Consider the following 17,967-nt stretch of genomic DNA (forward strand, 5'->3'; position numbering starts at 1 on the left):
TTTTTTTTTTTTTTTGGTAAACGGTATGCTTTAGTGCTTGGCAATTACCAGGTGGTGAAAATAGGAGACCAGGATACATTGTGAATACACTAACCAACAAACAACAAAAACCTATGAACGGTCTTTTGTATATATAAATTTGGACACATAGAATGGAGAAGGGAACGCAAACATCTGTAGTCAACTGTCAGTGCAAAGCGAGTTTGACAGGAAAGCCAACGAAGTGCGAGGTTCCCAGGCTGCAGTCTAACTTGTTCCCATGTTCTCGTGCTTTTGTAAAATTTGAACGAAGGAAGGAAGGGAGGGAGGGAGGGAGGGAGGGACGGAAGGAAGGAAGGAAGGAAGGAAGGAAGGAAGGAAGGAAGGAAGGAAGGAAGGAAGGAAGGAAAAATAAAAGGAAAAAACAATTTTGAGTTCTTTTTTCATCAAAAAGTTGCGCAGGATTCAGGCCTGCCTCTGTCCTTGAAGGTTCACTCTGACAGAGGTTAAAAAAGGAAAATAGGGCAACGCTTTGAATTCTGGAACTTTAAACACCCCTGACAACCCCGCAAGACAGACACAATCGGTTCTGCAGAAACTAAGCACTTGTGTGCTCAGTTACCGGCTCCAGTCCTCCCAGCCCGGCTCCATCCCAGCCCCCTCTCAACCCAGAAGCCTGGGGCATGGGTTTAAAACGTCTCCCGGTGCTCCGAGGAAGGAAAGAGGGACTCGATGTACCCGCAGAAGTGCCCCGCTCGCCGCGCCGGGGTATCTTGTCCATCCCGGCCGCCGTCGCGCGCCCCTTCGTCACGTGGCTTCTGCGCATGCCCGGAGGCCGGGCTCGCGCTCTCTTTCTCCGCCTCCCCCCTCCCAACCCACCCCGGGTGGAGGACGGCGCTCAGGTGATGTGGGAGCCGGCGGGGACGTTTGCGGGCGACACCCGGGCGCGGGCCGGAAGTGGGGCCGCAGAGAAGAGCGTCGCCGGAGCTCCTGGCTAGACGGCGACGGCGGCGGCCCCTGGACTGCGGGAGGACGATGAGGAGGAGCGAGCGGCGCGGCGCGGGGCGACGCTGCTGCGCGGCGCCCGGTTTCGAGCCCGCGGCCGACTGCGCGGCCTGCCGGCAGGTCTGAGTAAGTGAGGCCGGGGACGCGGGGCTGCGCGGGCCGGGCCTTCCCGAGGGAGGTCGGGGGAGGGAGGGGGCGGGAGGACCGAGCTGGGGGGGCTGGAGGGGGAGGGCGGGCCGGGCCGTGCGCACCGACGGGGAGGGGGGCCGGCACCCCGACTCGACCGTCTGCCACCGCACACGCACCTGTGCGGGAGATCGAGGTGCGCACGCCACCCGGGCCGCCGGCGTCGCTGCCCTCCCGGCCCCCCTGGTCCGCTCCGTGTCCGGCCGGGCCAGCCTCCTCCCTGGCCCCTCTGCCCGCGCCCCCTCCCGCCCCGCCCGGCGCCCCCCCGGGGGGAAGTCAACGTTCACCCCGGAGCCACCCAGCCGCCACGCCCGGCGTCATGAGCTGGCCGCGTCGCTTCCGACCCCCGAATACCTGCAAGTTCGGTGGGTGTTTCCGGAGGACCGGGACGGCCCGCGGAAAGGGGAGTCTGCCGGGGGGTGGCGGAGGGTGGGGGGGGGGGGGTTGATCCTTGTCCTCGTTGGTTTTAAGCCAAGTGCAGCATCGACGTGGCTGGCCCGGGTATCAGAACCCAAAACCAGCCTGCCATTGAGCAGCGCTTCTGCACCTGTTTCGCTGTGCGAGGGTCTCTGAGCGTGAAGATGCGAGCGTGTGCTGGCTGGACGTTTAGAGGCTAGTCTTTAGCAGGTCTTCCTGGTGTGCGCTATCAGTATTGCGTGCATGCTGTGTGGATCAGATATCTTTACCTAAAATATTAATTTTTTTTTTTATCTAATGGTATGGGATTTGAAACCCAAGGTCTCCATCTTTTCTTGGTAGGGGCGTCTACCACTTGAGCCACACCACTATACCTTTTTTTTTTTAACCTTATTTTCAAGTAGGATCTTTTTCTTTCTTTTTTTCTTTATTCTTCGGTGTGGGCCTCAGACACAGTCTCCTACCTATCATCTCCCATGATGAAGTAACAATACACTGGTGGTTACTGGCTTAGTGACTAAGGTGCAGTCTTCACTCAGTCAAGCTTGCAATGCACTAGAAAGAGCTCTGAAGACTGAAAATGTAGAGTGGAATTACATGAAGTCACTCTCAGCACAGAACTGACAGCCTCCGAGACTGGTTATCACACTGCCAGAGTAAGTTGTTCCCTGCAAGTTTGCACACAAATGGCAATAAGGGACGGCTGCAGTGGGAGTCAATCCACAGAAAGCTTGGTGTGGACAGAAAACAGAGGCAATGCTTGGTTATGTCCTGTGTGCATATGAGTAACCCCTTTCCACTAATTAATCCAAGTCCAGTAGGGCTCCAGGTGTACTTGCTTTCACTTACCCTGCTACAGGAGGTAAGAAAAATACTCCACATTTTGTTTCATAGATTATTAGCACAGTATTGTGTTTGATCTCAGCAATATTTTGGTTAAATGATTCAGTTCTTTCACTTATGAGGAAACATACATTTAGACAGGCCAAGTAAGTTGGCAGAAGATACCTACTAATAGGCCGTTCCCCTACACAGTCTCCTTTAGCCTGCACCATACTGACTTCCATTGGCAGTAAATTCAGAAATGATGAAAGCAAGGCAGCTTCCACACCTGTGCCTGCAGGTAGCTCCTGGCTCACTGCCCCGAGTCTCAGACACAGCCAAGATCCTTTGCAATGAGAGTAAGAGGGTTTACTGACCAAGTTGTCCTCGGCCAACAATGTACTTTAGTATAAATACCAGAAGTTATTGTCTGTCTCTTGCCACTTTATTTCAGGGGGATGTGTTTCTATTTTTTTTCACTAATTTAGAACTCATTTAATTCCTCAAAGATCCTAAAATCTTAAAGCTCTACTTTCTCAAAGAGTCATGTTTAATTGTCTTGGGAAAATCAGAAGTTCTTAAATACTACTTTTAGAGTAGATGCTAAAAAGCTTTCATTTTAGTCAAGCTTTTCTTTTCAAATCACCCCACCTGCTTTCTAGCACATTACTATGCCTTATCCTGCTTAATCTTAACCGGTAGTGATCATGAATGGTGATTCTTCTGCAATCATTTATGACGATAGCATTTCCAGGCCATGGCCTGAGCACCTTCCCTAACTAACCCGGATCTTGAAGTGGTTTCATAAGAAAATAAGTTCCATTTATCTAGTTCATAGGTTACATAAGTTGCAAACTTCCTTAATTTTATTATGAGTACAAATTCTAATAACAGCCATTGGCTGCATTTTTAAGCTTGTGGATTTCTTACTGTTGTTTACCATTTTCATACTTGAAGGGGCTTATAATGTCAGAACAAATTGTAATTGGCTTCCATGGTGATAATCTGTCGTTTTTAGTTTTTGTCAAAAATTACTGTGCCAAGTCTTCAGTATTTCAGGAAAGAGCCAAACAAAAATATTACTAAGTTCCTACCCAGCATAATTTCTGATGGATACGCTCCTACAGGTTTCAGATGCTCTTGGAACCTGCATTGCCTCCAGCATCTCCCTGAGCACTGGCTGTGCACTTGTCCCCAGGACTATTCATACGCTTGTTCGTTACTGATGGCATGTGGGTAGCAATGAGGGAAACGGACAGCTCATTCTGTGGTGTCTCCAGCACACAGAGAGCAGCTATTTGTGTTTCCATTTCAGCTGTGCAGCTGGCATGGTTTCCTCCCTTCCCAGCGCTTAGCAGGTGTACTGATGTAGGGGTGCTGAGTCTGAGTGTTCTGTGCCTGAAAGGCAATGGGCAGCTGCGAGTCCCATCTGTAAACGAGCCATGCTAGCCTCTGCACGGTGAGCACCACCTTGCCACTCTTCACAGCACTCAGTTGAACCTGCACATGGTTCTGTTACTGGAGGCATGCATTTTTAACCTGTAGACACACTTACCCTATGATGCTATAAAGCCATAATGCTTCTATAATTCTGCAGATAATACAAAGTTCTCTTCAATTTAAGACATATATTACATTTGTAACTGTTTAGTCATTATGTAAATTTTATCATTTGAGAATTCACATGTAGGTAATTCACTTATAGAAAATCTTTTTCAAAGATTTTCTGTGGAACCAGTATTGCAGATATGTACTGTGCAATACAATGTGCAGTGTTTTAGTTAAAAATAATTAGAATAATGTAGAATTCATTAGTACATATTAGAATATAGAATAAGTATTAAATAATTTTATTTGTGGGCACTTTTGACCTTCGGTAGAAAAAAGAGACTGATCAGTTTGCTCTGCTAGTATTAGGGCATTGTTAATTAAAATGCATCCATTCTTATAGTTCGAGATTTGGTTCTTGATGTATTTGTTTGCATTTAATTTTAGATCATATTAGCAAGTAAAAAGCATTAAATATATTTATAATGAACAAAGGATGTAATTATATGATATGTAGTAGTCTTAATTTGAAAGAATGGAGGATCTGAGAGGAAAAGCAATAAAGTTAGTTAAATTAGATAAGAACAACATTCTTCAAGTTTTTAATCCATTGACCACTTTACTACCCCAAATATTTTTTTCTGTATATGGGTTATAAAGGTGTTATTAGTGTTGGAATTTAGTAGTGGGCATTTATAAATGAATAGCATTAAGTCCATTGCGTACTTATAAATACTTTATATGTAATAACTACAAAAAATGACAGTGGCATTCTTTAACATTAAAAAAATAGTATCTGCTTATATAGCAGATAGGCATAGTATCATGTTCTGCATTTGGGCTCTTTTAGAAAAGTAAGACATGAGAAAATGAACTAAGCAGAGAAGTAATGGCCTTGTCATAGCAGAGAATTCTGGGTTCTCTTACAGTTCCTGAAGTGTTAGATATCATGTCCAAAATCCATGTCAATGAAGTTTTGTCTTGACATGTTAAAATTCATTGGTTTATCCAGTGATGAACACTTCACTCAGGCTGGAGTGAATTTGTGACACTATTCTTTGGTCATTTTAGAATATAGTGGTTTATTGAGTTAGACTGTTTCTTGTAAATTCTGTCACGTTTAATATGTTATCCAAACGTATATATGTTAGTATGGCCATAGCTGCAAAAGCATCAGAATATTCTCTTAAATGGTACGGAGCAATTAGAAACTTCATTCTAAGAACCAGTTTGTCAGCTGTCTTTTTAAATTAAAATGTTGCCACTTAAAAGATAGATTTAAAAAAAAAGCAATAAAAACACTAGCCAGAGCAGCTTCCAGGTGAAATTATTTCCCTACAGAACACATATCACATATCTCACACAGTGAATTAAAAAGATGTATATTTCCTGGTTGAAGTACAGTTAATTTTCACTGCATCTTAATGCCATTGGTAAGTGAAATTGACTTCCCTCTCCTTTCCATGAGTTCACATTGATGTGGGTGGCAGTTGTGCTTCCCCCCCGCACCCCCCACCTTTGTGTTGATGGTTGGGTAGGCTCCAGATCTTCCTGAGCTTGTGGGAATGTGAATTGTAGTCACACCCAGTCTACTGACTTGATTCTTGGTAAGGTTCCAGCTCCTTCTCCAACACTGCTTAGAGACTAGTAGTGCAGATGTCAATCAGTGAAAAGGTAAGTAGTATTACAGTGAGTGTGGACCATTGACCTGATTTGTGGGCCACTTAAGAGGCTCCTTTTCAGCCTTTTTTGAGAACCACTGGCATCAGTCCATCTTTGACTTAGAGCCTTTAAAGCTCAATGCTCTGCTTATGTGTACACTGTCTTTGCCAAGTATCTATTTAAATATTGCTTTTAATTACTTCCAATTCCTAAATAATTCCAGGATAATTGTGCTAAGTGATTAGAAATATGTGACAGACAGCTGCTCAATAGAAATTAGTAGAAATATTTAACTCTGGAACTATGCTTTGTCCTGTTTTTAAAAAGTTTAAGTTTTCATTTGGATTCTATAAGTAGTCAAGTGTGATGAAACCCAAGTAGATGACTAGAATTATGTAAAGTTCTGATTTTTCCCTTGCTGCATTCAAAGCAGTTGTCTTCCATTTTCCTTGTGTCCTCTGTAAATGAAGGACTACACAAGTCTAGTCATGTATTTCTGCACCTGTTTCTGTCTGAGAGCAAAGACTGTAGCATATTTACCATTCTTAAATAGCTTACACAAGTATTAAAATGGCTAACCACTGTATAGCAGTATCTGCACATATCATTTGTGGTGATACCTTTCATATTTGAATAGTATAGTAGGATATATTAGAACCTGATGACGATTGTTTAAGGAGTAGGCTTGGTATGAACTGTGGGACTCTAGTGGAAGTCCCAGGTCCTGAAGTGGTGTTTTGTGGACACAGCCTCTATGCTAGGATCTCAATCTCCGGAGTAGCTAGGATTATAGGTGCCTGACTATAATTAGTGACTCTTTGATACCATAAAACATAATTAAATTTTAGCTTACATAGATACAGAGCCTTGGAATCAAGCTAATGCTTTTAAAGCATGTGTTTGCCTACATGCCCTGCCTTTTTGGTCATAATGAACGTACTGTGTGTGAAACATTGGTGCAAAGGAGGATGGGTTCAGTTTTTGAGATTTAGGGGGGACTGTCCCAATCTAAATAAGAAGTAATAAGGGGATGGACATGGACAAAACCTTGGGAATTGCCTCCAGGAAGAAAGGCTAGAGAAAAACAGGAATTGAAGTGTGCTGGCTGCGGGGGAGCAGTGGAGAGTGACCACCACCGCAGGGTGCAATGGGGAAGGGGGGAGGGGGACCACCACCTCAGGGTGCAGCAGTGCAGTGGGGGGAGAGGGGAGGGGAGACCCGTGCTACCGCGCTGAGGGCTACCCTCTAGGAGATGGTTCACAAGAGCTCACTCACCAGGTTCTCTGTGTTTACAGAGTTAACAGGGAGTGACTAACGCCACAAACTGATGAGTTGTAGAGATGCTTGTGTGGCCTGTGAGATCAGCTCTGAAGACATGACAGACAACTGAGACCAGGGCGAAGGCCAGCCTTCACGTGGGAAACAGGAACCAGGTGAACATTACCCAAGAGTAACCCAGGAGAGGCGCAGAGGAACGATTGTTGGCTGTTTCTGTGTCCTTCACAGAACACATCTAGTTTCTCTCCCACGGAGTAACCCGTTTGGTAGTGACTAAGGCATCATTTCTCTTGGTGGTTTATGAAGCTAGTGCATCTCAACAGGCAGAAAACCCTGACAGAAGATCCTTGTCTTCCCATCGCACTTCTCATAAAGTTCTTGTCACAGAGTACATACTTTCAGGAACAGTGAATTATTTCACTCACCAAGATGGCCAAGACTTGGGATCAGCTGAATTGTTCATACTCTAGGACCCAAGTTCCATCCTGAGAGCCAGCTATTTTTGCTTTGTTGAAGGATTCAGGTCGGGAACCCCTGTCAGCACAAGTCAGCTGAGGACCAGAGAAAGATGACACTTGAAAGGGAGCAGGCACTTGGTTTAGCTGCTTGCTTCCCAAGACATAGTGTCTTTGTCACAGTATTTGGACATGTCACCCAGGATCATCAAGGACAGACTGATTCCATCTCAGAGCTCATGCAGAGAGGCCCCTAGCCACTGTCCCTTGGCCCTTCCTCTGCCCTCTGGGCCAGAGGTAGCTCTTTTTTTTATGAGAAATAGCGTTGCTTAGAAACAACATTAATATTTCAGGTTATCAGGTTTCCAGGGAAACAGTCTGGAAGGTTAACCGCAGGCTGCTTTTTTACAGAAAAAGAGAAAGGCTTTGTTAACCCTCCTTTTTTGTTTTTAAACGTATAACAGTACATTTACATGGAAATAAAAAACACAAAGAAGGGATCAATACTTAGACAGTGTCATTTAGATGGTCTGCACATCAAAATCACAAAAACATATGCACATAATTAAACTTGGAGAAAAATTGGTATTCTTCAAAATTATGTGATATAAAAGAATAACAGTTAAATGCATCACCTTAAAAATATGTTTGCTATTAAAATGTAGTCTTGATTTCCCAAAATTTGTAATAACATCACCTCTGAACAGACACAGCAATTGTCAATAATCAATACTACCTTAATTTTCTCCTAACAATATAATTCTTTCATCTACATGAATCTTTTAATATGCCTGCTCTCGAGCAGGTCTAAGAAATATTATCCTAGCTTTATTTTTTTCATCAAAAGTAGAACACTATAAAGGGTAAATATTTATCTTGAGGATCTTATTGATAAGACCATAGAATTTAAAAATAAGAAAAGATAACCAGGTGCTGGTGGCTCATTCATACCTGTAATCCTAGCCATGCAAGAAGCTGAGATCTGAGGATTGTGGTTCAAAGCCAGCCTGGGCAGGAAGGTCCATGAGACTCTTATCTCCAGATAATCACAAAAAAAAAGCTGGAAGTGGTTCTTTAGCTCAAATGGTAGAGTGCTAGCTTTGAATAGAGCTCAGGGCTGGCAAAAAAAAAAGAAGAAGAAGAAAAGAAACCTGGGTCTGGGTGTAGTGGCTCATGCCTATAATCCTAGCTACTCCAGAGGCTGAGATCTGAGGATCACGATTCAAAGCCAACCCACTCAGGAAAGTCCTGTGTGACTCTTATTTCCAATTTCCAATACCAGAAGTGGCACTGTGGCTCAAAGTGGTAGAGCACTAATCTTGAGCAAAAGAGCTCAAGGACAGCATCCAGGCCCTGAATTCAAGCCCCATGACCAAATATCTATATATACATATATATGTATATATCTTTATATGAAAAGAAGACATCTGGACATAGAAAGCACAGTATTTGTAAAAGAAGTGGTTGAAAGTAAACCAGATTTCTGAAATTATTCATGATATATATGTAGATTATTACAAAGCTCCAATCTACCCAGCTCTAAAGTGTCAAAACATGTATCATCCCTCCAGATTAAATGCTCTCCAGTAACTATGGCTTTGATCAATATATTAGACAATTTCTCCTTCATTTACAAAATAACTTCTTTTTTTTTTATTTTTTTTTTGGGGGGGGGGGGTCCTGTCGTGGGGCCTGAACTCTGGGCCTAGGCGCTGTCCCTCAGCTCTTCAGCTCAAGGCTAGCACTCTACCACTTGAGCCACAGCGCCACTTCCGGCTTTTTTCTTTTTGCTTATGTGGTGCTAAGGAATCGAACCCAGGGCCTCGAGCATGCAAGGCTAAGCGCTCTACCACTGAGCCACCTTCCCAGCCCCTAACTTCTTAATGTAGAAAAGTAGAAATGGAACGTTTACTGAATACTGGCTTAGCCTCTGTGCAGTTGACTATTATATGTAGTATTTCAGTTTCATTGACTATCAGATCATCAGAGTCTATAAAAGGATGATGATATATCATAGTGGTTGGCTTGTGGTATTTTTTTTTTAACCAAGACTGAGCAAATTTAGTAAATAATTTTTTTTAACTGCTGCCTATAGGAAGTTCACATGTACCTGCCCAGGCTGGCTTTGAACCGGGATCCTCAGATCTCAGCCTCCTGTGTAGCTAGGATTACAGGCATGAGCCACCAGCACCAGACATTGTTACACTGTATTTTTAAAGAAATAGTAACCTATTTGCTAAATGCTGTAGGGTTATAGCACCTGTGTGTCTTTCTCAATGAATGTGTAAATAGACTATGTAATAGTTTATATATGGAGATATACAGTTTATATATGGAGATATGGTCTATATATTTACATATGTCCTGTATGTAAACAGAATATGTGAATTACCAAAAAACATTTAGATCCTACGCAATGCCAAAATTAAAGTCTCTGTTTCTGCTTTGGTTGTTTTACAGTGCAGGGCAAAAAAAAAAATCATGTTTGGATTGCACAAGTGCTCTACTGCTGACCTATATCCCCAGCCAGACTTACTTTACTTTGATATGAGATGTTAATGCCAGTTTACTGTCAGATTTTCTAATAAAAAATTCTGGGAACAAACCAAAACCATGCAGAAGTTACTTGTACATAAAAAACCAACCAAGTTAAGTTACGTGACCATATATGTTAACTGAGGCTTATTTTCTTTAAAGGAATATACATAACTATTGTAAGTTGTTGGCAAATAACTGGTAGATGGTAAAATGATCCTTTATTAGCCATATTTAATATTTAGAGAATCAGGTATTTTTTGCGTCTTTTGGGTTTTCATTTTGTTTTTTGTTTTTGTTGGTTGTGGGGCTTGAACTCTGAGCCTGAGCACTGTCCCTGAGCGCTTCAGCTCCAGGCTAGTGTTCTACCACTTGAGCCACAGTGCCACTTCCGGTTTTCTGGTGGTTAATTGGAGATAAAAGTCTCATGGACTTTCCTGCCTGGTCTGGCTTTTTATTTAACCGTGATCCTCAGATCTCAGACTCGGAGTAGCTAGGATTACAGGTGTGAACCATCCGCCTGGCCAAGAATCAGGTTTGCCCCTTCCAAGTGCTTGTCCTCAGCATTCCACTTGCTACCACTAGGTGGCAGTGTTGGTTTGTGAGAATGTAGAAAAGGTGACAGGCTTTTGGTTCAAGTTCGAAAAGATTCATTATTCAGTTATAATATATTTTTCTGTATTGTGAAAGAGAAATGGCATTAAATTATATCAGAGTGTCCCTGGTTAAAGTCATCTAGCCACATAGTAGTTTACCGGAGACAGTGGATTCACAGGTATGTTGGAATTGTGCTTTTTGCCTCCTGCCTCTTATGCCTGGAGCATTGGGGGATGGCCCCAGCTTCATCTCCTCAGATGTAAAACTGGGACTACCATAAACTGGTTCTTCCCTCAGGTCAGTGAGGACAGAGAACACATAAGCACTGTATATAAGCAAATGTGTTGTTTCACTGAACACAAGCTCTCATGTATGGACTTTTATTCACACAAAGCTTGTTTAACATAAACCAGAAGCACTGGAATGCTTGCCCGTCATACGTATGGTTTGGAAAGATTAGGCAGACTGGAAACTACTGAGACACGAAGGGGCAGGGAAGATTAGTGGGCACCGGTGATGTCAGCTCCAAGGCCACATTGTAGGTCAGACTTTTACAATAAGCAGTGTGTGTGAATCATTGATATTCTCTCTCTTTCCCTCTTTAGGATACTTACAGAGAGCTACAATGGAAAAGTCCTGGATGTTCTGGAACTCCATTGAAAGATGGCTGATAGCCTTGGCTTCCTGGTCTTGGGCTCTGTGCCGCATTTCTCTCTTACCTTTAATAGTGACATTCCATCTGCATGGAGGCATTATCTTGCTTTTGTTAATATTCATATCAATAGCGGGTATACTGTATAAGTTCCAGGATGTATTGCTTTACTTCCCAGAACAGCCATCCTCTTCACGCCTTTATGTTCCCATGCCCACCGGTATTCCTCATGAAAACATTTTCATCAGAACCAAAGATGGAGTGCGTCTGAATCTGATTTTGATACGATACACCGGGGACAATTCACCCTACTCCCCGACTGTCATCTACTTTCACGGGAATGCGGGCAACATAGGTCACAGGTTACCAAATGCACTGCTCATGTTGGTTAACCTCAAAGTGAATCTTTTGCTCGTCGACTATCGAGGCTATGGGAAAAGCGAAGGTGCAGCCAGCGAGGAAGGACTGTATTTAGACTCGGAAGCCGTGCTGGACTACGTGATGACGAGGCCCGACCTTGACAAGACCAAAGTTTTCCTCTTTGGCCGTTCCTTGGGGGGGGCAGTGGCTATTCATCTGGCTTCCGAGAATTCACACAGGATTTCAGCCATCATGGTGGAGAACACCTTTCTAAGCATACCACACATGGCCAGCACTTTGTTTTCATTCTTCCCAATGCGTTACCTTCCTTTATGGTGCTACAAAAATAAGTTTTTGTCCTACCGAAAAATCTCCCAGTGCAGAATGCCTTCGCTCTTCATTTCCGGACTCTCTGACCAGCTAATTCCACCAGTGATGATGAAGCAGCTCTATGAGCTCTCCCCGTCTCGGACTAAGAGGCTGGCCATTTTCCCAGAGGGAACGCATAACGACACGTGGCAGTGCCAAGGCTATTTCCCTGCACTGGAGCAGTTCATCAAAGAGGTGGTGAAGAGCCATTCTCCAGAAGAGATGACAAAAACTGCATCCAACGTGACCATTATATAGTGTCCCCATTTTTCTGATGAATGCATTTGTATTTTAATTTGTGCAGGATGATAAAGAATGTTCCTTTCTAGAAGCGTGTCATGTCTGTACTTGTCTGAAGAGTAACATTAAATTCTGAAAGGACCTCAGTGCTCCTTTATGATCATCCAAATGGTTTTATTTTTACTTTTGAAGAACTGTACTTTTTGGGTTATGGTTATTTCATACAAAACTTTCAGTGTGCTTTGTATCCATAACTTTTGTTTACTATGTCAGTATAATAGAGATTATTCAAAAGTTTCTTGTTGCATAAGTGATTTGATGTCTGTTCCACTTAAGGTGTGACAGAGGTACGAGAACAAGAGGCCTTAGGGCGTTATTCCTCTTCTAGTAATTATTGGGACAATCATGGTAAGCAAACTTAGTTCTGTAACTGCATTTTTCACCTTAAAAGTTAAAATGAAATGCATGATGGTATTTTATTCCTCAACTTATGCAACGCAGCATTTTTAATGTAAATAGCACTGGACATATACCAATGTATATGGTTACCTGGGTTATATCTATTTTTATGTAAACTCTATTTTGTTTTTGCAAAAAGTGGAAGTGAGGCCTCTGTGCAGGTTGCCCTTGAATTTTTCCCTGGTAAAGGCTGAGATCCAGCTGTTTCTTATGAATAAATGGGACTGTGTTTTCCAGTATACATGTACCGTGTTTTTGTTAGGTACAGTCTGGATCATGGCTGATAGAAATAGAGAACTTTATTGCGGCTCTTTGTGCATAAACTTTTTAAAATTTGTAATTTTGGTGGCAAAAAATTTTAGCTTCTGTCAATTTTGTAAGTCTACAGCTGAACTACTAATCGTAGTCATAATAAAGATTAGAACTTAACTAACAATTAACCTAGGAAGCCTTGTTACATGATTGTACATACTATTTTATCAAATTTCCACACTGAAGTCTCAGTATATAGGTGTGTGCACCTAACCCATCAGAAGCAAGATACCATTTCTTAGGATTTTTTCACAGACTAGGGCTCTACTACTTCAGTCATACACCTCCTCATTGGGCCTTTTGAAAATAAAAGTTACAAAGGTTAAAAAATAATGTGTGCTTAATATTCTAGTTGATGTGAAATAGAATTACATCAAGAGGCTATTTTAGGAAACGTTATTTATTCCTAGTTTTTTTATTACATGTGAGAATGAAGGAATTCCCAAGCCTTCTGACATAGAACCTATTACCACATTAACAATTTAATGGCTGTAGGTGAGAAGTAGTATTTAGACATATGGAAAAGCCTTCATGTAGAAAGGAAGCTGCTTGAAACTTGCAAGACTTCCTTTACCAAAAATATAAGCTATGAACGAATGTTATGCCAGGTTGTTGCAAACAGTCTTCAAGCATTAGGTATGATTGAGTTCTGCACATTATTATATCAAGTTGAGCATAGAATATTTTAGCTGTATTTATTGGCTTTCTTCAAGCAGCTAGAGCAGAAAAATTAGGAGTCACTAATTTAAAACCTCTCCCTGGAGATAGGACTAGAGATACTTTGCCAAGTAGGATTCTTAACATATTCACTTTATGCCAGTGTTTAGGAAGAGATAAATTATATAAAGTGTGATTTCTAAAGAATGGTTTTCTATAAATTATTATAAAGTCCTGTTTTTTAGGAGTTGATAACTCCTATTATGGGAGGTGTATTTTGTATGTATAAATTCACCACAATTAAAGGTTACTTTTTATCTTGTCATTCCTTGCTCTGTAGAATGACTGTCCTAAATCGTGATGAATTAAAATGGAAAAAAATAATGCAACAAAATAGTATATTTAGGAATGAGCTTTCGTGGTACACCTTATATGTCTCATGGTTTCAGGTTTACAGAGTGCTCTGCACGCCTCGTGTCTGCATGACGTCATGCAGTCTGCACACTGGAGGAATTCCAGCAGCTTTAATTGTAAGCATTATGCTGGTGAACTATAAAAATTGCATCCATGTTTCTTATGCCTTCCTTTATCTTTCCCTTCGTTCATCCTTCTTTTTTTTTTTTTTTATTTTGATACTTTAGAACACTTGTGCAATCTCTATTTCATTCTTCCGTTAAAGACCTTTATTTCTGCAGCTAAGGGCAGAGGTTATGTTTAGGGTTGTATATCTTTATTTACCAACTAATGTGTTTGAGACTGTTTTTCAGACAGTCGGGGTCGAAAACAAACATGTATTGTCAGTGGCCATGAAGCCTCTAGCAAGAGTTTGGAAACTTTTTCTAATTTTGTGGCCAGAGACGTTGGTCTTGAGCTCTAGGACTTCAGCGTTAGTCATACCTTTGTTGTTGTTGCTTCATCTGTAATGGGACTGGCTTTGTGTCCATCTTGCATGTTAATTTCTGGCTTATGTGTACAAGAGCAACTGTAAACATGCAGGAATTACTTTAAAAGTACTGAAAATTTGGGAATCATAATCTTAAGTATGACAAGAGAAAACTCGGTTAGGAATATAATCTAAAAGCCCCATTATTTTAAGGAAAATTACTGGTGTGGTAGGGGGAGACAGTATGTATGGTAACAAAAAGTATTCTAAAAAGAATAGCACAAACTAAAAGAAGAAATATTTATGACAGGCAGAAGAATGCTGACAGGATAGAAACCACTAGGCAGGAAATGTGACACAGTTCCTATTTAACTGATAAGGTTAGTGAAAGGGAACTAAAAATATTTAGAGGTAAAGCCTTTGAAGGCAGACAGGGCATGTGACACTGCAACTCCTAACATTTTGACTTTTTAATTTTTATATTTTCATTAAAATACTGTCCTCAATTTTGTCACTGAGCAGCTTAAGCTTGTGTTGAGCTGTAGTCAGCTTGATTATTGTAAGAATTACAACTCTGGCATGACATCACTGGGATGATTACGATAGAGAATTTATGCCATCTGTTACATTTGTGAGATTCGGCTATGGTGGGAGTAGGTTTGATGTAATCAATGAGGCGGTCATATTTGATTTTATATAGACTGTCTTGCAAGGGCAAATAGCAGAGTTTGGTTCACATGGTTCTCTTCCTTGAGGTTAAGAGTAAATTTGAACTTTTAGAAGGATGTCACTAATTTGATTTAGGACACAACTGAGGTATTGAAGTTCTCAATCTTCACTATCCCTTTTTCCTCCTATACTTGATAATGATGGAAAAGAACTATGAAAGGAAAGATGAGTAATAAATAGCCCTTTGATTATCCACTTGAAGTTACATGCATTTTCATATCACTCAGGTAAAGTTGGGAATGACAGAACAGGTGTCTATTTTTTAAATTCCTGGAATAGCAAATGTTTATTCCATAACATGCACGTCATCTTAGCCAGTCAGAAATAATCCGTTTGTATGGCAACGTAAATACTGTCATTCTAATTCTGATCGACTCATTTTTGCCAAATAGAGGAGATATACCTCCATTTATATTTTGTACCTTAAAAATAGAGATTAAAAATAGGATTATGTACGACTGACACTTTTTTTTACAAAGAGTGCCATAAATACAGATGTGACGGGTGTGTGTTTCACATAATTTATAACAGTTTCTGTCAGTACAGCATATACTGAATAGTAGTTATTTTCAACATATTCAAGTATATTCACAGTAAGTAAAGTGAATCATTTTGTTATCTGCCATATTTTATTGGAAATAGTAATAAAATTTTATAACTATGGAATGTCAGAGTACATTGTGTGCAAACCATGGCAAGGAAACATTTACATTTTTTACAATAAATTTCTTTTAAAATATACTTCCTATTTTTATGTACTGACAAATGCAATAAATCACTGAAAGTTCGATTCATGTCTTAAGATAGTTTGTATTTAGTCTTAAGAATTTTCTGCTAATGTAAATTCTATCATAGGATATTGAAGTTTCTTCCAAATGGATAAATAAATTTCCTGAGTTTGCACTGAAATGAAATGACTTTAATTCTAATGGTATGGTAAAAAATAGAAATTATGTTTCTGTCTCCCTCAAGAGTGTTACCCTCCTGTATGCATTTAATGTAGCTAGCATTAGAACTGTTCTCTATGAACTGCTGCTGAAAGGCTGGACCCTAAGCCTCCCTTTCATTGACTGGCTCTGGGAATGGATACACTGACCATTCTAGTTTTGTTCTAGCCTTTAAGATTCATAAAGTGCTTTTCCAAGAAACTCTTAGGCTTTTTCTTCTATCTTTTTTTAGTTAATGGTATCAGATAATTAAAATGGTGTGATATTTCCTTGGCCTTTACCGGTCCATAACCTGTATTCTCTAACGAGGCACTTGTGTGCTTGAGTATTTCTTCAGCACAGTTAGGACTGGTAGTGCCCCGATTCCTTGAGCCATCCCCAACATGTGACATGGGAAGTAGAGCTCCTACTGTGCTTCTGAAAGATCCCAAACCTGAGTCCAAAGGTGAAACACTGCTTCCTAAAGAGTTTCTCTCATTTTATTCTCCAAAAACTTGGTTTCCTTTCTGCTATCTCCTGACAAGCATGGAATTAGACATAAAGATAGGACTTGTGTCTGGGGAGCTGGGTGCAGAAGAAAGAAGGTCAATGTGTTTGTTACTGAGACCTCACTACAAAAGTCCAAGTAACTTGTGTTCCACTACATAAAAATCAAGCTCAGATAGTTGACAGCAGGATCAGGGAGGGCCAGATGTACGTGCAGATCTCTCATTCCAAATCTAGAATGACTGCATTTGGCATTGATGCAAAACCGTTGTTGAAATGTTGGGGTTAAAAGTAGGCTCAGGATCCCTTGCAAATGACCGCTGTGAACTGAAAGTTAGCAGCATGCATTAGAGTACATTGCCCTTAAAGTAGTTAAATGTGTAGAGATGTAGAAAAATTTAGATGTTGACATAAGATCTGTCCCCATTCCTTTGCCTCATAAATAAGCAAGCCCCAAGCAATTTAGGAGTCATCCTAATAAAGTAATTCCTGATGCTTTCAAATGTGGTCTTGCTGTTTCTTTTTCACAACCTTCCCACTGGTACCAGACCAGTCTCTGAAACTTTTCTAATAGCTGACATTTTCTTTTTTCTTTCTTTTTTTTTTTTTTTTTGGTCTGTCACGGGGCCTGAACTCTGGGCCTGGGTGCTGTTCCTCAGCTCTTCAGCTCAAGGCTAGCCCTCTGCCACTTAAGCCATGGTCCCACTTCCGGATTTTTCTGCTTATGTGGTGCTGAGGAATTGAACCCAGGGCCTCATGCATGCAAGACAAGCACTACTGCTAAGCCACCTTCCCAGCCCATAGCTAACATTTTCATTGAGTGCTTAGTATGTCAAACCAGTATTCTGCATCCTTTTTGTCATTTGATGTAGTCCAGGCTGGCCTGGGATTTGGGGTCACCCTGTCTCACGGATCCTTAGGTGGGGAAGCGAAAGGGGCATGATTATACGCATGCACTATTGCAGTAGGCTTGTCATTAAATGAATAGTCTACAAGCTGATTTCCACATCCCTGGTACCACTCCACTTCCAACAGCCATTGTCTCTGTTCATTCTAACTTAGCAGGAAAACTCCATCCATTTTCCATCCTCATCCTAACTTGGCAGGAAAACTGCATCCAGTCTCAATCCATGGGCAGCCAGCAGTTACATGGCTCAGTAAAACAAGGTCAGACTTCACTGTCCAGAGCCCTTCGAAGTTTAACGTTCTTGGAAAAGTTCTCTTTTTTCTCCTTGTCGAATCGAACTCAGTCTCCTCTCTGTTGACTCATACCTGATGCTTTCCTCTCGCAGGGGTATTTTCCCACCTCTCAAGGCCTCTGAATCTGACTCAGACCTACAGAATCTCCACGATGATTGTCCTTTTTCTCAATTTCCACTGCTCTCAAAG

General features: G+C 41.4%; 1 protein-coding gene across 1 annotated transcript; it reads left to right on the plus strand.

The window, feature by feature from the left end:
- Window positions 1-859: 859 nt before the first annotated feature.
- On the plus strand, window positions 860-15,933 carry Abhd13 (abhydrolase domain containing 13). The gene is made up of 2 exons (XM_042697129.1): window positions 860-1,110; window positions 11,090-15,933. The coding sequence occupies exon 2, from the start codon at window positions 11,110-11,112 to the stop codon at window positions 12,121-12,123; it is 1,014 nt and encodes a 337-aa protein (XP_042553063.1). The 5' UTR covers window positions 860-1,110; window positions 11,090-11,109; the 3' UTR covers window positions 12,124-15,933.
- The last annotated feature ends 2,034 nt before the right edge of the window (window positions 15,934-17,967 follow it).

This window comes from Dipodomys spectabilis, unplaced genomic scaffold (genome assembly GCF_019054845.1).
Source record: "Dipodomys spectabilis isolate Male_0828 unplaced genomic scaffold, ASM1905484v1 ptg000215l, whole genome shotgun sequence".
In the NCBI taxonomy this organism is placed as follows: Eukaryota; Metazoa; Chordata; class Mammalia; order Rodentia; family Heteromyidae; genus Dipodomys; species Dipodomys spectabilis.

What these genes read in the sequence shown, in the direction of transcription:
- Abhd13 (XM_042697129.1), top strand. Translation starts at nt 11,110, where the DNA reads ATGGAAAAGTCCTGGATGTTCTGGAACTCCATTGAAAGATGGCTGATA.